Raw genomic sequence first — 24,572 nt, forward strand, 5'->3', positions numbered from 1 at the left:
TTCCCTCAAAGATATGTTTCTCATGGAACCCAACAAAGATGTTTGTGAGAGCTGGGCCTAGAGGGGATCCCATGGCAACACCATAATTTCCTTACACATAATTTTACATAATTTTCTCACGGTGGGGGGGGGGTGGGGGGGGGGGCTCAATAGTGCTGGCACTGGGAGTTCTGGAGAATGAATGCGTCATGACTGCTTCCTGGATAACGAGCACACACCGGCATTACACTCTTACGGTTGTCGCAGACAATCTGCACATTCATTGAGTGAAACCCCTTTCGATTAATATGGCATCAGTTACCACCTTAATGCAGTGTTGGGCTGATGTCATCATTGTGAGATTTTGCACATGTCTCCTGTGGAAGCCTGGAAGGAGCCTGATGTGTAGAAGTTCAGAGTGACTGTGACTTTTAGTGTGACCGGCATTGGATGGCCACCCACACAGTTGAAAGCAACCTCCGCTGCCATCATCTCACACAGCGATGTAACAGTCTCTCGGGACAGGCGCAGTCTTCTATGGTACTGACGCTCCAACATCTGCAGAAAGCTCAGCCACTATGGTACACCCTGCCAACTGGATAGACTCGTCTCTTCACAGGTGGTTGCTCCTGGCGCACTCTGTGACCTTCTGCTTCTCCCTCATTATCAGGCTGTCTTTGGCCAGCAGGTTGCTGATTTCCCTGGCCACTTGTCCTCCTGTCCCTCCTTGTGGCGTTCTCTTCCTCACTAGAGGAGCCGCCTCCAAAATGGACAATTCCCATGGCTGCAGTGTCCCAAAGATGTAATGAGGACAACTATTTGCTGCCTGCTGCAAGGACAGGCACTCGCAACCCCCCTCCCCTACACAATAAATCACTTATGCTGTGGCCCTACCAGAAGTTTAACTCACTCAGGTGAACCCTGGAGAGCCAGCAATATCAGACTGGTTGCCATTCTTTTAAAGCTGCCGGGTTCCCGACTCCCTCTTCGACCTGTTTGCCAGACATAAAATGTGATGGCCAACATAAAATGACTGTCAATTGAATTTTCAAGTACTTCAATTGGCCCTTAATTGATGTAAATTGGACTGTGAGCAGTGCCTCGATCTCACCCGCCAACCGACCTGCGTAAGATGGGGATTGTGCGTAATGATGCTGAAGACCCGATTCGATGTCATTGCCTGCCATTTTTTGGCTCGGCCAACTCCTAGGACACCAATTTCAGCAGGTAAAATTCTGATCTTATTAAAACATAAGATATTGAGGGAGTTTGATAGGGTAGATACTAAGATGATGTTGCCCCTCGTGGGGGGACCTAGAACTAGGGAGCACAGTTTCAAATTAAGGCATCTCCCTTTTAAAATGGAAATGAGGAGGAATTAGTTTTCTCACAGGGTTGTGAATTTTTGGAATTCTATACCCGAGAGCAGTAGAGGCTGGGTCATTGAATATATTCAAGGCTGAGTTTGACGGATTTTTGATCTACAAGGAAGTCAAGGGTTATGGGGGTGGGGGGGGGGGGGGGGTGTGGGGGGGGGCGGGGGTGCAGGCAGCAAAGTGGAGTTGAGGCTACAATCAGATGAGCCATGATCTTATTGAATGGCAGAGCAGGCTCAAGAGGCCGAATGGCCTACTCCTGCTCCTTTTTCTTATGTTCTTATGTTTCTACCTCCCTAAAATCTGCTTGCAGGACCTCATCCCTCTTTCGCCTATGCCGTTGGTACTGATATGGAGATGATTTTAAATTCTGTAGTTACAGTATATTTGAAGTTTAATTCATTGTCTCTCAGTGGTAAAATGCAATATATAAGTACAGTTTTAGTCTTTAAACCTTAAAAATACAAAAAAAATACTGTAGTTATACAGGTAACAGAAATGCTTATGATTTCAAAAATAAGAGCCGGGTGTCATCAGCATGTGTGTGGAAGTTGACCCCACATCTACAAATGATGTAACCAAGGGGCAGCATCTGGATAAGAGAAAGGAGAGGACCAAGGATGGATGATTATGTGGGAACTAGAGGAAAATTCACTACTGGAGATGTATTGGCTGCACTGGCACAGGGAGGAATGAAACCATGCAAGGCCTTTCCCACTAAAGTGGACAACTATGGATAAGTAATAGAGCAGGATGTCATGATCAGCATGCTGAACACTGCAGATAGGTCAAGGAAGATGAGAAGAGATAAAGCACAATGCTCACAATTACACAATATATCATTGGTGGCTTTGATCAGGGCTATCTTGGTACTGTGGCTAGGGCAGAAACTGAACTGGAGGAATTTTAACAGGGAGGTGTAGGAGAGGTAAACTTTATTTTCTCTCATTATACCTCTGGTATGTTTTATCTACATCAAAGTGCTCTACAATTGTAAGTTGTTATGACAACGCAGCTGTCTGGCAATGCCACATTTGTGATGTTGAGATTGGAAAGCAGTTGGTGGGGAGGTGAGGGGCAAGGGGCACTTTTGATGTTGATGATAGCAGTTTTAATAGCTTAATGGGTAGCACCTAAATAAAGGAAGCTATTGATAATGTCAGTGAGCACTGGGACCAGAAGAGATAACTGATAGGTCAGGAGCTGGACAGAGAAGGAATCAAGGGGGCAGAAGGTGAGTTTCCTGGAAGAGATCAAGTTGTAAAGTAAGAAGGCATGGGGAGATGAAAGAGAAGCTACAAAATTACATTAAGCTAATGGTGAGTTGAGGGATTGGGAGATGGTTGACAGAATGAGGGATATTTCAACTGAGACTGCTATATGGATACCAATGATCTTTCAGATGGAGAAACTCATGAGGCATTATTTAAGGAACAGTTAGATGCCAACATGTAAAAGGGATGCTAGATAAGAACATGAGGGGGAAAGGAATAGAAGGATAAACTGGTAGGGTTAGATGAAGTAGGGTGGGAGGAGGCTTATTTGGAACATAAATACTGGCAAAGACCAGTCGGCCCAAATGGCCTGTTTCTGTGTTGTAAATTCTATGTAATTCTATGTAATAACATAGCACCATATTTGTCCTTTCAATCCATTGCAGAAAATGATTGTAATTATAGGCAAACTATTTTTAGAACCAAATGATGTGAAATTAATTTCAATACCAATAGAATAATTTACTTCTGGTGTAGCCCATAGAGCAATTACAATTATATAAACAATAATCAAGTGGTGGAGACTGTAAAGAAGGGAAGGAACATGAGCAGATTTGGTCTGTTCAAAATAGCTGAGTGTGGCATGATGTAGTCACTTTATATTTTAGGAAATTTCTGGCCTTCTGAATAATTATATTGTTTATAGCAGTTTGCTATAGGATGTGATGTTTTAATGTGATTTTAAAATCTGCAGAACTGCTGTGATCCTTTCTGAAAATATTCTGACACACATGATCAAAACTTCCTTGTAAAGAATGTCTGCGTTGACCAGTGGCTACATTTGACTTAACCCTGAAGTAACATGAAGTTTTCTCCTTCAGGTGATATTATAAATGTTTGCCAAGAGCAGGAGAAACTATATAACCATTTTAATACATAACCATTGCCCTCAGATTTACCAGTTTTAAAAAAAGAACTAGTTTCGATCAATAAATTATAGTGAGGAAATTGTGGAAGTTTAAAAAAGTGTCAGTGAGTTGCATCATCACAATGATCTTACAACAAGCTTCAGAAAATTGAAATGTGGCAATATGAACCATGTCTATCAGACTAAATCCTATTGATGAGGAAACCAGTTGGGAGGAGGCCGTAGTCCAGCTACATTGCTACATGTACTGTTGTGTAATAGTAACCAAAATTATAGTCTGTACCAAAAAGCAAAAAACAATATGATTTACGATAAATAAATGGGAGAAACACATAAAACTGTATTGATTCAAAAGTTAAACTCAAGAATAGGCAAAACTAAAACAGTCATACTGCTAGCAGTGTACAAATTGTAAAACCTGTTGTACACAAACAATACCAACCCTGAACATGCAGGGTGACAGCAACATGCAACATCTAAAGTTTCTCTTTTACTTCTTGTCAAACTCCTGGCTTAATCCTGTATTCCAGGTGAGGATTAAGCATTAAGAGGTGGCCACATGTCAGTTCAGGCTGGATTTTATGGGCCCTCCCCCACCCCCCGCGGTCTTGGTGAGGACGGGGGCCCTCCTCCATGGCCCACAGAAGATCCCCGCCAGGAAAATCTCCACCTCCCTGGACCCCCCTCCCCCTGAACAACACCCATCCTCCCACCCCTTAGCCAGGGCCTTCTGGATTGGCCCCGGGGACCCCACCTCACCTACCTCCCGTCCGGGCTCCAGTGCTGGGCCTGTGTCCAAGGTCTCTGGAGTTACTGGCAGTGACTACCACTGCCGATATTGCTGAGTGGCTGGCCCTGTGATTGGCAGGCAGCTCTTGGAGATGGGATACCCATCTTTAAAGGGAAGGGGATCCCAGTGCCCCGCACTTAACTCTTGGAACAACATAAGATCACGTCAGGCAGGCTCACAAAGGCCAAAGTGGGGTTCCCCCACCTTTTTGGCCCGGTGCCGGGAGCCCTACCAGCACCACAAAATCCAGCCCGCGGGCATGTGCCATGGACTAGCAGTGGTACCTGATGATCTTTTTGCCAGGTGAAACACACTCTATATATGCTTAACCAACCATGGCAATCAGTCCTTTGCGCACGTGCAGTGACTTTGATTACATACACTGCAAAGAAAGAATACAGCGCTGGTGAACCTCAGGAGAAATTTAAAAGGGTACAAAACATCCAGAAAGGATGCCATGTTGCAAATGGTCATTTGGCTGCATTGTAGTTGAAAGCATGGAATATTCTGAAATAGAAATGTATTTTCTTTTGTGTGCCATTGAGCAGTCGTATCAAGTCGGATAATTCGAGGTGATGCAGTGTCTGACCAATCCTGTGGACAAATAAGGTGAGAAAGTGTACTTGATATTGCCCTTTATTGGGCCAATGAGTGCCCTTGGGTTTCTAAAAGGGTGTCCTTGGTGTGTGCACAGTTCTGATGTGAAGCATGCCAATGCCATCTTGGTAAAGGCTGTAGCGCATGCGCAGTTAACATCTGCAGGAAGTATGCAGAGCAGGCAGCTCATGACATCGCTCAGTGTGCAATGCTGACTTGACGGCAAGTGGTGCCATTTTGGAGCTCAAAGCTCCAGCTAATGCCTTCTCTTAAGCTCGCACAACTGAAAATGTGTTAAACAGAAGGAAGGATCCCCCACCAGTGCTATTTAAAGGGATTATCAACTACTTACAGGTGAGTTGCTGGTAGATTTCTTCTGGATATTGCTACATGTTTTTGCTGCTTTCCATAGATTCAAGTTTCAAAAGTTTACAGTTAGTGTGGCAAGCAATTAAGTTTTTTTTTGCTGATTTCAAGGCTACTGTAGAAACCAGTTGCTCCCAGACATGGATGCACTAGTTGACATTCTGCTTAGAATACAACATGACTGGGAGAATGAGCAGAGGTCATGCAGAGCAGGACAAGCTGCTGGAAGAGGGAGAAGGGCTCTCAGCAGGAGGCCAAATATCCCAGGTATTCAGGGAGCATTTCTACCTACCAGCAACAACCAATGTTTCAGATGTATGCACTTCACTGAGGAGGTCCACACTGAAATCTGAGGAGAACAACAGATGGCCTTGGAGGACAATCTTAAGCTGCTCTGGGCCTAGAAGGCCCAAGTTCAGTTCAGCAGCATCTTGGTACGGGTGACAGCAATCTTTGCAAATCTTGTGGCATGTGAGGACATTGGGCAAGGCAGTGCAGAAGGCTGATCTCAGATACTCCCACAGAAATGGTGGCGGATCATATGCAGACAGAATGTCTGCAAGACAGGATGGCAAATGCAACAAAAGGTATGCCAACACATAACAAAAGCCCAAGCAGGTACATCAGGTCAGCAGAGAGACAGATTGCCAGGAGGATAAGGATGCAGAATGCACTCGTGTGAACAGCGAGCAAGCATTCCACACAGTTAATTTGGTTCAGTATGTCAATGCTATCACACAATCTGAGGCATTCGCTGTGATCGGGATTATATATATGTATGTTCGTATGTCCGTAGAAGAGTGGCAAGCACAAGCTCAAAGTAAAAATTGACACCGGAGCAAGTGCAAATATTCTGCCATTTGAATAGTGAAGGACATTTAGAGATACAGCACTGAAACAGGCCCTCCGGCCCACCGAGTCTGTGCCGACCATCAACCACCCATTTATACTAATCCTACACTAATCCCATATTCCTACCACATTCCCACCTATCCCTATATTTCCCTACCACCTACCTATACTAGGGACAATTTACAATGGCCAATTTACCTATCAACCTGCAAGTCTTTTGGCATGTGGGAGGAAACCGGAGCACCCGGAGGAAACCCACGCAGACACAGAGAACTTGCAAACTCCACACAGGCAGTACCCAGAATTGAACCCAGTTCGCTGGAGCTGTGAGGCTGCAGTGCTAACCAATGCGCGACTGTGCCGCCCCTGTGCGACATGTACTTAAAGAAATGGGAATCTATGGTACGACCCACCAAAGCTAGGCTGTCTGCCTACAATGGTTCTCCAATCAAGTGCATTGGAACAATAACCTTACAGTGCAGCTATGGGAGCTCCGAATGGCTACCACAAATGTTTTATATTGTAGACACAACGGGACATGCTGTCTCAGGATTTACAGTATGCCAAGATTTACAAATCGTCACAATACATGAGGTCAGCACCACACTGAAAGATACGAAAGGTTGCAACATGGAGTGCATTGAGTCGCTTAGAGACCGAAAACTACTTTACCCAGATTTGATGCAATCTGCGATTTCAAGGGCGATGTCATATTGCATGTGAGGGAGGATCCAGTTTCTACTATTATCGTGCCAAGGAAGTGCAGTGTGCACATGAAGGTGGCTTAGGATGAGGCCTGCCACGGACCTCGACGCCGGCAGGGTCCAGCCTGATTCTCTTGGCGGTGGAGAGACTCCATGGCAGCTCCCCTGCCACTGGGCATTGGGACCACAATTTGAATATTTAAATCAATAAAATTAATTAATTTAAATATACTCAAAATCTTGAGGGCTCACCGCGATCTTCAGCATGGTGGCTGGCACTCCTGCACCTTCAGATCCCTGTCCAGGGAAATGAGGAGCGACACTGGTGGGGAGGGGGCAGGAGGTAAGTTTATCAGTGTGGGGAGGCGGGGGAGCAGGGTCAAATAAATGTCATGGATGCAAGGGATGGTGGGAAGGGTTGTACTTTAAACTTTGTGCAGTTTGTGGGGGGAAGGTCAGGTGTTAAAGGTAAGTATTTTGGGGGCAAAACGGCAAATAGTTAATGTAATTGTTATGGGGGGGTGGGAAAGGGGCGTTGAAATTTTATTTATGTAATTCTGGGGGAATAGCTCTTTAAAAATTGAAATAACACGGCAGGGCTGACTGCCCTTTAAAAATGGCGTCCGCATCTGTGCACAGGCAGCTGACGCCATTACCGGGGACGGACAGCCCGACTCCTCCACAAGATTGTGGGGACGAGCTGCCCCAGCTATTTAAATGAAACTCCATGCAAAGGATTGCGGTGGCTCTTGGGCGTGCGGCACTGAAGGAGGCCATTCGGCCCACCGAGTCCGTGCTGGCTCTCCATGGAGCTATTCAGTCAGTCAGTCCCAATCCCCCACTCGATCCCCAGAGCCCTGCAAGTCTATTTCCTTCTGTAGTATAAGGGTCTTAAAGTATTAATGTTGAGACAGTATAAGGAATATCTCCCATCATGATGATGTAAGAGATAACATGTGAAAGAGACTGGAGAGAGATGCAGCATGGCTTCAGAGGAGTCACACAGACTGGTGTGAAGCTGTACATAGTTAGAATATAACAGAGAGTTAATGTTCAAAGTACAGACGACTCAGTAATCTCTCTAAAGTTAGACTAACTAAGTATATTAATGTGGTAGCAGACAAACCAAACATACAACGTAGTGATCAGTGGTGGGATGGTGAACAATGGTGGTGCTTACTGTGCAACATCCAGAAGAAGAATTTGAAGAAATACTTTGAAGAAGGCTGACTTGAAAAAAGCGCTAACACAGCAGAACTTGAGAAAAAGCTCCAGAGCTGCTCCATGGACAAAGGAGGCACGGAGAGTTGGGGAATCGGCTTGTAGAAGCATTCAGGCTGCACCACAGTGGGTAGTCTGGGAAAAAAATCTGGTCCAGCGATTGCAGACTTTGAGTCAGAAAACCAAGCAATGATCGGAGATCTAATGAGCAACTCGTAAAGCTGGTAAAAAAAATTTGTTCCTAACGGCACTAGGCAGGCAGCCCCAGGAAAACCAAAGGTCCTTAGTGAGGGCAGATCTGTGGAACTGGAGCGAGTGATTTATAAAAAGAGGCTGAAAATACTCAATACTCTATGCGAAGAGAGTGAAATAGAGTATAGCAGAAACACTACAAACCTGCATGTAAAGAAAGAAGGGGATAAATCCAAAGTCTAGCGGCAAGATATCACAGAGAGAAACGATGACCATAGCGGGAGTCAGTGCGAGGCTGAAAAGCATAGGAAACTTCCGATACTGGAGGGAACATTTTAAAAAAGAAAGTAGAAAACCATGGATCTTAAATTCACAATACCAGAGAAGTTTGGACACAGGGGAGGACAAAATCAAACTCAAAATTGGTCATGCTGGCGAAAAAGACTTTTGAGATATAGGGCTGAAATTTACGTCGCCCCAGCAGGTCGGATGGTGGCGTGGAGGCGGCATAAAATTGAGCAGGAGGCTCCAGGAGGCCTACCTGCCCCACTTGCGCCTCCGGTCAAGTTTACGGCATCGGGCGGGGGGTGGGAAATGGCCCGCCCGCCCGAGGCCAATCAAGGCCCTTAAGTGGCCACTTAACAGCCACTTAAGGGCCCTCGCCCGCCTCCACGGGTATTTTAGCCGTGGCAAGCTGGCATGCTGGGGACGTGAAAGGCCGCCCAGCGAGAGCTGCTGGCCTTTCTGTGCCCCGGGGTGGGGGGGGGGCGGCGGTCCCTGGTAGTCAGGCACAAGGTGCCCGATTGAGGGCTACCCCTGCCTCCCAACCCACACTCGGGACCCAAGACGCCCCGCCCCCCCCCCAAATGTACACTCCAGCCTCACCAAGGAAGGACCGATCCCCCTGGTGAGGCAATCCCTACTTACCTTCCCTTCTGGATCCATGGTGTCGGCTGGGCTGCAGTCCCAGCAGTGGCCACCGCTCCAGGTGGCGCTGCTGGGACTAAGAGCTGCCGGCCTGCTAATTAGCTGGCAGCTCAATGAGGCAGGACCTCCTCCCTCAAGTGGGTGGAAGTCCTGCCTCAGGACAATTAAAGCCCGGGGACCTGTAAAATGCGGGATGGATCCCTGGGCTAGGTGGAAGCGGGTTTTCCAGCAACTTTCACATCGGTGGCTGTCCGCCTAAGGTAAAAACCAGCCCATAGAATTGCTTCCAAGTTAGACAGCCAGTCTGAAGCAGAGCAAGTTAACACATTGCTGCATTCCACTGGGGCAATAGCAGACAAGGCATTAATGAGACAGCAAATAAGTTTGAAGAAGTTTTAAAAGCTTTTGATAGATATCTCAACCTGAGGATAAATAAGATTCTGGAAAGGGCAAGATTTAACATCAGGGTCCGGAAACCAGGTGAAACATTTGATGCTTTTAATAAAGACCTTTACAGACTAGCTGAAGGATGTGAATATGGAGACCTAAAAGCAGAATTAATAAGAGGCCGCATTGTTGTAGGGATTGCTGATGAATCCCTATTCAATTTATTGCTGTCTAAAGAAGACCTCACCCTAGACAAAACAATTCAACTGATGAGACAAACAGAGGTCCAGAAGAACAGATCAATCCTGAGAGGTGAAGAAAGACCTTTTTTCAGGAAACCTCAAGCCACCATACAGTACTTTAATCAGAGGACTGTAAAATAAGCACAGAAAAGAAGGTACACTGGGGTTGGGGTGGGGTGGGGGGGGGGGGGGGGTGTGGGTGGTGGTCGAAGACATGCATGATGCTATGATATCTGAATGCACGTAGCATTTGAAATAAAACAGATGAATTGAGAATGCAAATAAAAATAAGTAAGTACGATCTGATAGCCATTACAGAGACATGGCTGCAGGATGACATAGATTGGGACCTGAATATTGAAGGGTACATGACATTTAGGAAGGACAGAAAGCTAGGAAAATGTGGAAGGGTAGCTCTGTTAATTAATGATGGTATGAGTGCAATAGCGAGGGATGACCTAAGTTCAGGAGACAGGATGTAGAAGCAGTTTGGGTAGAGATGAGAAATCATAATGGCAAGAATTCACTTGTGGGAGTAGAGTACAGGCCACCTAATATTAACTACACTAGGATGGGGTATAAAGGAAGAAATAATGGCAGCTTGTCAGAAAGGTACAGTGATAATTATGGGGGATTTTAACCTACATATAGACTGGAAAAATCAGATGGGCAGAGGTAGCCTGGATGAAAATGTTTTCGGGATAATTTCTTGGAACAATACATTCTGGAGCAAACCAGAGAGCAGACTACACTCGATCTGGTATTGTGCCATGAGATAGGATTAATTAATGACCTCAAAGTTAAGGAGCCCCTAAGCTGCAGCAATCATAATATGATTGAATTTTACATTCAGTTTGAGGGAGAGAAGATTGGATCCAAGAAGAGTATTTTAAACTTAAATAAGGGCAATTATGAGGGCATGAAAGCAGAGTTAGCTCAAGTGAACTGGCAAATCAGGTTAAGGGATAGGTCAATAGAGATGCAGTGGCAGACTTTTAAGGGGATATTTCAGACTACACAGAATAGGTACATTTCATTCCGTGGTTAACTAAAACAGTTAAAGATAGTATCAAACTTAAAGAAAAAGTCTATAATTGCGCAAAGATGGGAGGCAGGTCAGAAGATTGGACAGAATATAAAAAACAGCAAAGAATGGCTCAAAGATTGAGAAGGAAGGTAAGATTAGAGTACGAGAGAAAGCTAGCTAGAAATATAAAGACAGATAGTAAGAGTTTCTATAGATATTTAAGGAAGAAAAGAGTTAACAAATTGAGCATTGGTCTTATAGAAAGTGAGTCTAGGGAATTAATAATGGATAATAAGGAGATGGCAGATGAACTGAACAGATATTTTGCATCGGTCTTCACTATAGAGGATACAAGTAACATCCCAGTATTTGCTGTAAGTCAGGAAATGAAAGGGAGGGAGGAACTCAAGAAAATTACAATCACCAGGGAAGTGGTACTGAACAAATTGTTGGAGATGCGGACTGACAAGTCCCCAGGTCCTGATGGACTTCATCCTAGGATCTTAAAAGAAGTGGCTAGTGAGATAGTTGATGCGTTGGTTTTAATTTTCCAAAATTCCCTAGATTCGGGGAAGGTTCCCATTAGATTGGAAAATATCCAATGTAACTCCTTTATTGAAAAAGGGAGGGAGACAGAAAGTAGGAAAATACAGGCCAATTAGCTTAAGACTTACTTAGGAAAAATGTTAGAAGCTATTATTAAAGGCATTTTAGCAGGGCACTTAGAAAAATTCAAGGTAATCAGGCAGAGTCAACATGGTTTTGTGAAAGGGAAATCATGGTTAACCAATTTATTGGAGTTCTTTGACAAAGTAACATGTGCTGTGGATAAAGGGGAACTGGTGAGTGTATTGTACTTAGATATCCATAGGCATTTGCTCAGGTACCACATCAAAGCTTATTGCGGAAAGCAAAAACTCTTGGTGTAGGGGTAACATATTGGCACAGATAGAAGATTGGCTAGCTAACAGGAAACAGAGTCAGCGTTAATGGGTCATTTTCTGGTTGGCAAGATGTAATGAGTGGTGTGCCACAGGGATCTGCGCTGGGGCCTCAACTTTTTACAACTCATATAAATGACTTAGATGAAGGAACTGAAGGTATGGTTACTAAATCTGCTGATGACACAAAGATAGGTAGGAAAGTAACTTGTGAAGAGGACATAAGGGGCTACAAAGGGATATAGATAGGTTAAGTGAGTGGGCAAAGACCTGGAAAATGGAGTATAATGTGGGAAAGTGGGAAATTGTCCACTTTGGCAGGAAGAATAAAGAAGCATATTATCTAAATGGTGAGAGATTGCAGAGCTCTGAGATGCAGAGGGATCTGGGTGTCCTAGTGCATTAATCGCAAAAGGTTAGTATGCAGGTTCAGCATGTAATTAGGAAAGCTAATAGAATGTTAACCTTTATCGTGAAGGGAATTGAATACAAAAGTAGGAAGGTTATGCTTCAGCTATACAGGGTATTGGTGAGACCACATCTGGAGTACTGTGTTTTCTTAGTTAAGGAAGGATGTAAATATGTTGGAGGCAGTACAGAGAAGATTTACTAGACTAATACCTGGAGTGGGCGGGCTATCTTGCAAGGAAAGATTGGATTGGCTAGGCTTGTATCCACTGGAATTTAGAAGAGTAAGAGGCGACTTGATTGAAACATATAAGATCCTGAGGGGTCTTGACAGGGTGGATGCGGAAAGGATGTTTCCCCTTGTGGGAGAATCTAGAACTAGGGATCACTGTTTAAAAATAAGGGGTCACCCTTTTAAGACAGAGATGAGGTGAAATTTCTTCTCTCAGAGGGTCGTGAGTCTTTGGAATTCTCTTCCTCAAAAGGCAGTGGAAGCAGAGTCTTTGAATATTTTTAAGGCAGAGGTAGGTAGATTCTTGATAAGCAAGGAGGTGGAAGGTTATTGGGGGTAGGTGGAAATGTGGAGTAACCAGTACAGCCATGAACTTATTGAATGGCGGAGCAGGCTCAAAGGGCCGAGTGGCCTACTCCTGCTACTAATTCGTATGTTTGTATGTTCGTATGTAACTCTGCCAGTGCAGTGCCATCAAAAAGACCCACAGGCGCAAACAGTGTCCTGCAAACAAAGCAGAATGCTTTCATTGTAAGAAAATAAGCCATTTTGGGAAGACATGCCAAAGTAAGATCTCCAGTCCCACAAGTTCGAAAGAAAAGGTCTTCAAGCATAGAGTTGTTAATGAAGTTGAACAATCCCCATCAGGTGAAAAATCAGAAAACTTCCTTGGTGAAATCAATGATCCTAATCAGGCATTTTGATCTGCAGATATATGTGTCAACGGACATATCACCAATTTTAAACTAAACACTCGAGCAAGTGTAATGCTCTTATCAAACAAAGAACCATGGTTATCAATGCATTACCTGCAACCAACAGAAACTCAGTTGCATCGCCCAGGATGGATTGAACTGAAAGTCAATAATAAGCTACAGGCAACACTCCAGTACTAGGGAAAGCAGATATTAGAAACACTGTATTTTCAACAGAATCAGAAATTCTCTCTCTTAAGTAGAAGAGCTTGTACTGACCTACATCTTATAAGAAAAGTGCAAGAAATTAAGTAACAAGCATACAAGAGTCACTTCCGAAAAGACTTCCCAAAATTATTTACTGGTCTGGGAATACTGAAGACTGAATATAGTATTACTTTGCGAAAAGATGCTAAACCAAAATATATTTTCACACCTCGGAAGATACCACACCCACTAATGAAGCATGTCCTTCTTCAGCTAGAAGAGCTGACCAGGATGGGAGTCATTTCTCCTGTCACTGAACCTACACAGTGGTGTTCAGGAATGGTTCCAGTTTCTAAACCTAATGGTAATCTTCGCATTGTAAGGCACCAGGCTCAAGCACGCTGCAGCCATGGCAGGGGGCAAGTGTAGCATAGGTGTCAGCTTGCTAGAGGGTAAGGTCACACATGAGTTCTGATGCAGATGAGCACTTTGATGGGGCAGTGTACTAAAGAAGGCTGATGGGTATGCACAATGAAATGCTTTGTGCATTGGGAAGGCCTGTGTTCAATGTCAAGGAGCATGGTGGCATCAGGCACTAACTTGGGACAATGCTTTGTGCAGAGCTTGGTGTAATATTACTTTGGTGTATGATTGATTGTAAGACTCACAGGACTACAATTAATATCCAAAGAAAACGAACCTAGAACATATATATACAAACAGTTACTGCACGAGCCACATCTAAAGACAACTCACTCTGTCGGGTTTCACCCGCAACTCTCTGGTCATGTGTGATGGGACATCACTTCCTCTGGTGACAACTTATAGCTCTTAAGGTGGTCTGTTTTACAAGTAAATAAGTTTAACACTCTCTAAAACGTCAATAAGATTTGCTTATTGTCCAGTACTGGACAAACAGAAATTTCCTCCAATTAAATATTAGGAAGACCAACGCCATTGTCTTTGGTCCCTGCTACAAACTTCATTACCTAGCCACCAACTCCATCTGTCTCCCTGGCAACTGTCTGAGGCTGAACAGACTGTTGGACTCTAATATGAGCTTCCGACTCACTTATCGTGCCATAACTAAGACCACCTATTTCCATCTCTGTAACATCACCTGACTCTGCCCATGCCTCAGCTCATCTGCTACCGAAACCCTCATCCATGTCTTTATTATGTCTACACTTGGCTATTCTAATGCACTCCTGGCCAGCTACCCACATTCTACTGTCTGTAAACTTAAGGTGATCCAAACCACTGCTGCCTTTGTCCTTACTTGCCCTAAGCCACATTCACCCACCACACCTGTGCTCGTCAACCTGCATTGGCTACCAGTTAAGCGAAGCCTCAGTTTTAAAATGTTCATCCTTGTTTTCAAATACCTGTACAGCCTTGTCCCTCCCTAATCTTGTAATTTCCTCCAGCCCCACAACCCTCTCAGATATTTGTGTTTCTCTAATTCTGGCTGATTTTAATCACTGCACCATTGGTGATGGTGCCTTCAGCTGCCAAGATACTAAGCTCTGGAATTCCCTCCCTAAACCCCTCTACCTCTCTTTCCTCCTTTAAGATGCTCCTTAAAACTTAGCTCTTTGATGATCTGATTGGGCATAGTAAACATGGATTTATGAATAGGAAATCATGTTTGACAACCCTGTTGGAGTTTTTTCAGGATGTTACTAACTGAATTGATAAAGGGGAGTCTCAGTGGATGTGATATACTTGGATTTTCAGAAGGCTTTTGATAAAATCCCCCACAAGAGGTTGGTTAGCAAAATTAAAGAGAGATTGTGGAAACTGGGCTTATATTCTCTAGAGTTTCGAAGAGTGAGAGGTGATCTCATTAAAACCTACAAAATACTTAAAAGGATAGATGGGGTTGATGCAGGTATGATGTTTCCCCTGGTTGGGGAGTCTAGAACCAGGGGACACAATTTCAAAATAAGGGGGAAGCCACTTAGAATCAAGATGAGGAGAAATGTCTTTACTCAGAGGGTTGTGAATATTTGGAATTCTCTACCCCAGAGGGCTGTGAAAGCTCAGTCATTGGATATGTTTGAAGCAGAGATTGACAGATTTCTAAATACAAATGACAGAAGGGGTTATGGGGATAGTGTTGGAAAAGGCATTGAAGTGGATGATCAGCCATGATCGTATTGAATGGTGAAGCAGGCTTGATGGGCTGAATGGCCTACTCCTGCTCCTATGTTTCTATGAAACTATTGGCGATATGCATTAATATTGCTTTAAGTGGCTCGGTGTTAAATTTTGCTTCAAAATGCTTTTGGGAAGCACCTTGGAATGTTTTATTACCTTAAAGGTGCTTTATAAATACAAGTCATTGTTTAAATTTGAGACTTTGTGTGACCAGGAGCCAATATAAGTCAGTGAGTACAGTCAGGCGTGATCGCTGAGCAAGGGTTTGTGCAATATAGCCAAAAGAGTTTTGGATTCGCTGAATTTTAGAGAGTCAAGAATGGGAGTCTGGCCAGGAGATCATTGAAGGTCACATCTAAAGGTCACCAAGGCATGGATGAAAGTTTCAACAGAACAAAGGTGTGTAATGGCACAGCGGTGAAAGTAGATGATCTTTGTGTTGGAGAGGATATGGTGTTAGAAGCTTCCCTCTGGATCGAGTAGGATGCCAAGGTTGCAAATAGTTTGGTTCAGTATGAGATAGTGGCCAGGGAGGAGGATAAAGTCAGTGCAGAAGTGGCAAAAGTACAGAGTTTGTGACGGAAGCTGAAGACGATGGCTTCAATAAGCAGTCTGAAAATACAGAGGTGGTGGAAGGATAGAGAAAGATGGTGGAGAGGTAGGGCAGGGAGTTATCAGCGTATATATGGAAGCTGACCTTATGTCTTCGGAAGCTATTGTCAAGGGACAGCATGTGATATCAGTTAGAATTGTGGAGGGGAACAAGGATAAATATTTCAGAGACTCTGGAATAACTCTGCTGGCAGGGAGAGAAGCCATTGCTGCACATGTGCTGGTTTTGATCAGATAGGTAAGAGTGGAACCAGGTGAGGGCAGTCCACTGAGCTGGACAACGGAGCAGAGATGCTGGAGGAAGATGTAATCCTCCATTTTAAAGGTTGCAGAGAGATTGGGGACGACAAGGGGGGAATAATGCCACACTTGCACGGTAACAGACAATGTTGTTTACGACATTAGTTAGAGACATTTTGTGCTGTGATAGGGGCATAATCACGAAACACGAAATTGCAGGAATGATAAGCATCGTGTTACGACCAGGTGAGAAAGAGGTCCAGGGTTCCCTTTCAGCCTTCACCTGGTCTTACTGTAACAGGTTTTTATTTTTAAACACACCGTGTTTTTAGCTCCCCCTTGGTGAATCCTTGTTCACCGCTTTCCAATTATAAGGCAAAGAAACCAGCAAAAACAGGCTTTCTGAGGTTTAAAGGTTGAAATTTATTAAACTTAAACTCTAATTCGGTTAACACCTACGGATACACGACGCACCCACGTTAGCATGCATACGTGATATACACATGCAAATAGTGACAGAAAAGAGCAGAAGAAAAATAAAGTGGAAGAGTTTGAGGGAATATCTGAAGAGATTTTGTTACGGTTCTTCGAGTTCACTGTAGAGTCCTTGATTGTAGGTAGATCTTGCTTTTCGTTTGGGCCCAGTGTTCTTTTTAAACCTCGTTCGCTGTTGGAGACTTTTCTCTCTTGGGGTTCATGCGTCTTCAGTGGATTCAGAGGCTTGTGAGAAAGAGATGGGAGCAGGCAGACAGACGGGAGGTCTTCTTCAGTCCAGGAGCATTCTGTTTTCTGAAGGCTGTCAGTTCAAACTGTACAATTCAGAAACCCCCAGGTTACCAAACAGGTTAGTCATGTGACTAACTGGTCTGACCACGTCTTGGATCTGTGTATTGTATCATCTTAGCAGGGAATGGAATGCACTTCCCTGCCTTCAATGTCTGTTAATATGTAAAAATTTTTTCAGCCAAGGTCTGGCAGTCCTTGTTGCAGGCCTTCTCTTCTTCCCAGCAACAATTTGATATTTATTGTCTATGTGACAAAATTAATATGCCTCATTCATGGCAGGTGGGGGCCTGCATGACAATAGATTTGGGAGAAGACAACACCTCCTATACCCGTGATGTCTACCACCTAGAAGGAAAATGGAAGCAAGGGAACACCACCACCACCGCCAAGTTCCCGTCCAAGTCACACGCCATCCAGGCTTGGTAATATATTGCTCTTCCTTCAATTTTGCTGAGTCAAAATCCTGGAACTCCTTCCCTAACAGCACTGTGGGAGGACTCTCACCACATGATTGCAGCGGTTCGAGAAGGTGGCTCACCAACCCCATCTCAAGGGCATTTGGGATGGGCAATAAATGCCGGCCTTGCCAACTATGCCCGCATCCCATGAATGGATTAATAAAAGCACTTTCGATAAGTTTGGAGAAGAAAAGAATATTGGAAATTGGGTGGCAGTTTGCAAGAGGAGCTGAGTTGACAGTGGGTGTTTTTTTTGAGCTCTGGGTGATGACCACAGTTTTGAAAAGGATTGGACAGTACCTGAAGAGAAGGATCCTTTTTAATGTCAGCTATCATGGGGGCCAGGAAAGGAATTTGGGTGGTGAGCAGTTTAGTGGGAATAATGTTAGTAGAGCAGGAGATGGGTGAGATGCAGAGTGAGATCTACTATTATGTCTGTTCATTGGAAAATCAATTTAGTAGTGACTTTAACTTGGGATGCCTGCAGCTTGGGAGGATAGTCGGGACAGGTGTCAAGCTCGCTTGTCCGTACTGGTACGATACCCGGGGCAGTTTTAGCTCCTGGGCCTCAATTCCATGTTTGAAGTGACGTTTCTGCCAGAATCAAGTTGGAATCACTATGTAGTTGACAGGTGGGAGGCCATTGTTGGTGATCCGAGACAACAGTACCCAGTAGTCAGCTAAATGGGTTGGAGGTGGGGAGGCGGGTGTGGTTTGGAGGCAATCATGGTTGGGGAGGGGAGAAGTCCGAGACAGGGCAGGCCCAAGATTACCTTGTGGGGCTAAGAGGAGCGCAATAAATCAAAAATACTAAAATAAAATGGCAAATTTCCATACATAAATTGTAATTTCAGAATCGCTTACCTCAATCCCCACTTCCTAAGCTGATGGCTTTGTCTTTTATGAACTGTGTGACTGCAAAATCAACAGAAGTTGTGGGTTTCAAACCAGCTTCTTCAAGTGGGGACGAGAGAATATGAATGGGGATTACAAAATCAACCTGCATATACATCATAGAATCACAAAGCACAAAAGGAGGCCATTCAGCCCTTCATATGTCAGCTTTTTGAAGAGCTGTCCAATTAGTCCCACTACCTTGCTCTTGCCCCATAGCCCGGCAAATGTCTCCTTTTCAAGTACATATCCAATTCCCTTTTAGAAGTTACTGCTGAATCTGCTTCCTCCGCCCTTTCAGGCAGTGCATTTCAGATCATAACAAAGAACATCTTTGGAATTACAGAATTTGTTAATTCCCATTCAAGAGTCTCACAGTTTGATCTGCATAAGGAGCTGGAGGAATAAATTACACTGTTTGCAGTTAACAGTCTGGTTAAGAGTGCAGTAACTAGCACCAGATTGTGATTATTCAAATGCTCAGAATTTAGATGGCAATACTCAAAAAACTAAGAGGAATCCTAAAGCCTCTGCACTGAACCATTTTTTAAAGGTTGAAATTTCAAGCCAACTAATTATCTTACCTGTAATTTGTTGACAGTTAGAAAAGGTAAATTCTTAAATCTGTGAGACAGATTCAAATTGCTAACATCTATGAGGCAAATGGAAGGAGGGAGAAATACCTTGTCCTCAGGTATTGCCAATCCCACTAATAATCCAGTTTATCTCTTACACACTGATTATGGTCCAGTGCCCCTGCAACCCCGCCACCTCGTTTCCCCCCTGGTCAGTCTTCCTTTTTTCTTCTCCTACCTTCCTTCCCTGCTTCTTTCCTTCCTTACCTGCCTCTCTCTCCCTGCCCTGTCCATCTAGCTATCTTCCTTTTCTGCTGACAGATATGTTTATGCTCTCTTTTTCTGCCACTACCTGTTTGTGTGCCCCTCTTCTTCATTCAATATCTCAATCTCTTTCTCCTCTTTCATTCACTGCATTTTTATGTGCCTCCCATTTACTCTTCCTCTGCTTCCTTCTGTCGCATTTTATTCTCATGTGCTGTTCCATCTCTCATTTACTGCTCCTGTGTATCATTCTCATTTACTGTCTTTTTACTTGCCCCCTTTCTGTCACTGCTTTTCTTTGCATCCCTCTCATGTGCTCTTCTCCTGTACCCCTCTTGTTACCACTCAATCACTTTCTTTCCCTGCCACTTCTTTCTGTCCTTCTCCCATACATTTTTTCTGTCCTACCTGCTTGTATGTACTATCTTTCTCCTTTCTCTCCCTTTGTGTGTTTATCATTTATGTTTTCCCTTTGTCACATGACATCACATTCGTCCAGAGCTGCAGTTCCCACTCTTACCTGAGTCCAGCTTTTGTGGGTGTGGCAATCTGCCCTGTTACTGTGCAGCTTCTGTAGTGCATTCCCATTTATGATGGTACAAGAACTAGGGGACACAGATTAAGGTTTTTGGCAAGAGATGCAGAGGGAATGTGAGGAAGAACTTTATTACATAGTGAATGGTAATGGCCTGGAACTCGCTGCCTACGAGGGTGGTGGAAGGGGAGATGATGAATGATTTCAAAAGGAAATTGGATGGGAAATAAACTTACAGGGCTAAGGGGATAGAGCTGGGGAATGGGACTGATTGGACTGCTCTGCAGAAACCCAGCATAGACTCGATGGGCCGAATGGCCTCCTTCTGTGTCGTTATGAATGTATGATTATGAAATACACAGTTGCCATTTTACCAAAAGAAAACATCTGGAAGCAGGTGATACACAAGCAAAAGCTAAGCCTAAGAATCGTAATTGAGTCCCTATCAGAGTGTGACTGTCATGAAAATGTGTTATGTTGAATGATGATTTTAATTAATGGACACCCACATTAAGCTTTTAAAAGGAAAGCTGGAAGCCTAAATTAAACTTTTAGAAAGACAGCAGCCAAGATGGCCACTGCAATTTGCATTGAAATACCTCACATTCCAAGGTATTGAGGCAGAGACGCATGTTTAAACAGCCCTTATCCAGAACAATGGCTTGAGCAGTTGAGTGAATATTAACTGGTATCGCCTTCATTAGCAGGACATTCAAAGTCATCTTGGAACATTCACACTAGTGGAGACGAACCTCCAGGGGGTAAACATTGAAACAATAAGACCTGAGAGGGATTGAAATTCTTAGACCTGGATCTTATCAAAGTGAAAAAGAGAATACACTGAGAGAATCATGTGACAGCCTCCCGAATCGGTGTGAAAACAGAGTTTCTTGTGAACACATCAGAGAAGCTTTGAGTGCTAACCATTGTAGGACCCCAGTGGGGGTTGTCTCTCTCTTTCTCTCCAGGTAACGCTGTACGTTTCAAACCCTGACTGTGGACTGCAAAATGTCCAGTTTATCATTGTTACAGACAGAGACTCTGGGGAGAAAGCCATCTACATCACTGTCTCCAAGAAAACCCTGAACCAGAGGGCCACTTCTACCAATCAGGAACTTCAGGACCACAAATTCAGCCAGACGACAACTGAATTACCAAACCCCACAGACAGTATATTATTTTATTTGTTCTGGACTCTAATCCAACCAAACTATCCTTTCTCACTCTGTAATCTATGTGTGTGTGTGTGAATGTTGGAGTGTAGTTTATTATTTTTACTTAGATTGGGTTTTGATTTTAAGTACAATAAACTAACTCAAGAACTCAAGAACATTTAAACTCAAGAAAAACTGTCAGATAGGTAATTTTATGATCATAGCACTAAAAGGGTTAAACACTTACTGAATTGGTAAGCATATTCACTGTTTAAAAGAAATAAACCCTATTGCGGTCAAACAGGAGAGGAGCCTTTTGACCCCTGATCATAACAGCGACCCAAAAGCCTACTTTCCTCTAAGTTAAATGTTTATGATAGTCTTGCAAGATTAGACTGACCTGGAATACTGGGTCATTTATTGGCTTTACTGGCCACCTGCTGGGCAGTAACAAGGCTATCGCACCCCGAAAATGGTGGGGTATGACGTATTGTCCCATTCCCAATGACGCATGGTCAATACTATCTTCCCAAGGGATTACCACTGGCCAGCTGGAGAGTCTGTCTGAGCCAGTTGACAAGCCCTTTTAAGATGCAAATCGGGATCCTATGACAGACATAGGATCTCCATTATCATTTCAGAAATTAACTAGGCAGTGTGCACTATTCACACGGTTCCCAGTTGCAACTAGTGGTTCAGCCACAGAGGAGCCCAGAAGATAAGTTTTAATTTATTTCTGTGGGGCTAGGAAGAGCAGAAATGCTCCACAAAAAACAATATGGGCCACTGCTACATTGGGCCACCCCTCTCAAGAACGAACTTCTTCCTCCCGAACCAACCTTGATATTTGGCATCCCAGGATTGCTGGGCTGCCCGTTTTCTGTCTGCAGTCTACCTGCCCTACGTAAACGGCGCTTGGCCCTCAAATTGAACGGGGCCACTATTGACACGATCAGGCAGCAATCTGCCCGAAAATTGCACAAGGGGAATATCTATCTGCTCCACTCTTCAAATCTGAAGTAATGCACCTGAATAAGACGAATGTGTATCTATTATATCTTGAAAACAGCGAGCTGTCTTAAGATTCCAAAGGTATTGCACCGGTAGATGGGGCTACAAATGTAATGTTCGATGACAGGTAGAATCCCATTGTTTTCAATCTAACGTTACGTGACATACCGAACACAATTTGAATGTGAACATCAATAAAACTGGTTGAGTCTGCATGCAGTTGATATAAGTAAAAGGTAAGAATTTTAGTTTTTAATTAATTGTAATAAGTTATGCAGATAATTTGGTCCCAGCTCTCCTGGATTGCATTCTTCCTCCTTGACTTCAACCTTTTTCAAATGGACTTCCAACATGGGCCAATGGGAGGCATCAAAAGCTCAATCATCTCACTCCAGGAAGTCGCTAGGTGGCCATCACCATTAAACTGTCATTACTCCGCACACTATCTGCTTTCTCAAGACTACAAGCCACGTTCATGAGTCTGCTGCTCGTCAGGTTCAGCAAACACAGCCTTTTTCCATTGACTATCTGGTCAAATGCACCAAATCAGCTCTGGTCATATTTTGGCAGAATTTGGAAGTGACACTTCTCTGTTCTCTTTGCGGCTGCAGTACATTCCTCCCTCTTCAGATTACTTTAATACCTTCCTCTCACCATTCACTGGGAATATTGCCATTACCCCCTTCATTAAGCAGCTTTACATGGAATTATTTTCCTGCATTCAGCACCATCTTGAGTTCCATGCCAACCACCCCTCTAACCACCATTCTTCTCCCCTCCTTTTCTGCCCTCTCCCACCCTTCTGTATGTAGTTGACCCCTCTCTCTAACTCAATTTCACCTGAATACTACCTTTGGTGTGTTTGCAACATTGAATGAGGAACAGAGCTAAAAATATTCCTATGCAGCGCCCTAACATGGATAGGAATGTTGACTGCAGATACTTCGACAGTATGTCCCAAACCCTGGACAAAATAACACAAAAATACGGATAAATCTCCAGGCTGGGTTCTTAAATACTCGGCGAGGCTTAATTTTTATTTAGAATTGGTTCATGGGTTGTTAGCGTCACTGGCAAGTTTATTGCCTATCCCTAATTGCCCTGGAGAACAATTCACACATCTATAGGTGAAGCGTCATACAGTGACACTGCATTAATGTTGTTCTTTTTAAAGTAATATACTTTAATTGTATAAAGGTTATGCGATTAAACTCTGTGCACTGGAAAACCAAAATCCACTGACCAAGTTAGCTCAGTCCGGTCAAGAACATCAACGACGGCAGATGAATGCCACCTGCACGCGGAAATTTGTAGTTCCTTAAAAATGATCAAGTATCGAGTACACAAAATTCAAAGTGTAAAATATTAATCTAAAAAATTACTCCCCCTTACAAGAGCGTATAGTGGTGGGCTAGGTTGGTGCATCAGACGAGGCGGAAGTGTTCTGCTCAGGGGCGGCACCAGGAGCGCCGTGGACACCAGGACTAAACTTACAGGACTGAGAGGCTGACGAGTAGTATGACGGCTTTAACATATTGTCGGCTCTCCGCTTCTCTGCCACTTTAAATAAAAGAAAACCTCAGGCCTCTAAAAAGAGTGCTTGCAGGACCGTGAGCAATCTCGTTTTAAGTCCTGGCTGCAAGACGGGGACAAAAAAAAAATACAGGTTTGGATCTGTGTATACAAGGTGTTAAAAGTTGTGTGATTGCAACGCCGTACTTTTGGAACGTTCCCGGGAGCGGCTTGAGCTGCGGCTGAGCGACGGTAGCCGGGTCCGAGCGCGAGGCTGAGTGACGGTAGCCGGGTCCGAGCGCGAGGCTGAGCGACGGCAGTTGGGTTTGGGTCCCGGCGCGAGCTGCGATGGGGCTCCCGACTCTGGAGTTCACAGATTGCTCCCTGGACAGCCCGGACTTCAGGGATCGGCTCAAAGCACACGAGATCGAGCTCGAGCGCACCAACAAGTTCATCAAGGAGCTAATTAAAGACGGCCTCATGCTGATTAACGCGCTGAAAAGTAAGTGGTTTTTAAAAAAAAAAGTTTGAGACTTGTGGGAAAAGTTTGAATGAACGGAAAAGAGCGCTCCTCGTGGCTGTGGCCACCACATCCGTAGAAATTGATTTCTTGGATTTTACAAGGCTTGAACAGTAAATGTTTTCTAGGATAAAATAAGCAACTTGTCTGTTCTATTTATAACAAAACCACGGACAGGCTATGTGACAAAATTTGATTTGTATATGAATATTTGAAAAGGTCAACTGCCCAAAGTTACTGTTGATAGGGAGATAATAGGAAGGATAAAACTGGAGTCTGAATGGATTGCATCCACACCATACTGAGAAATTAAGGAAGAGAGATGGCTAGATGACTGGTGGACAACTAATAACCAGTAATGTTATTCCTATATTCATAAGGGAGATGGAACAAATCCAGGGAACTATAGAACAGTTAGGTTAATGTCAGTGATAGGAAAGAATAGAATCCTTAATCAAAGATGAAAATGAAAATACAATTAAGAATAGACAACATGGATTTTAAAAGGAAAGGTTATGCTTGACCAACCTTATTGAATTCTTTGAAGTAACAGTAGACAAGGGTAA

The 24,572-nt window shown here is 43.9% G+C and overlaps 1 protein-coding gene across 1 annotated transcript in view; it reads left to right on the forward strand.

Moving 5' to 3' along the window:
- Positions 1-23,385: 23,385 nt before the first annotated feature.
- The window catches only part of arhgap42a (Rho GTPase activating protein 42a), a 503,828-nt gene continuing 502,641 nt past the window's right edge, over positions 23,386-24,572 (forward strand). The window contains exon 1 of the mRNA XM_068034054.1: positions 23,386-23,988. Within this exon, the coding sequence (XP_067890155.1) occupies positions 23,835-23,988 (154 nt within the window). The 5' untranslated portion in view covers positions 23,386-23,834. The remainder of the gene's footprint in view (positions 23,989-24,572) is intronic.

Source organism: Heterodontus francisci, chromosome 6 (genome assembly GCF_036365525.1).
Source record: "Heterodontus francisci isolate sHetFra1 chromosome 6, sHetFra1.hap1, whole genome shotgun sequence".
Taxonomy (NCBI): Eukaryota; Metazoa; Chordata; class Chondrichthyes; order Heterodontiformes; family Heterodontidae; genus Heterodontus; species Heterodontus francisci.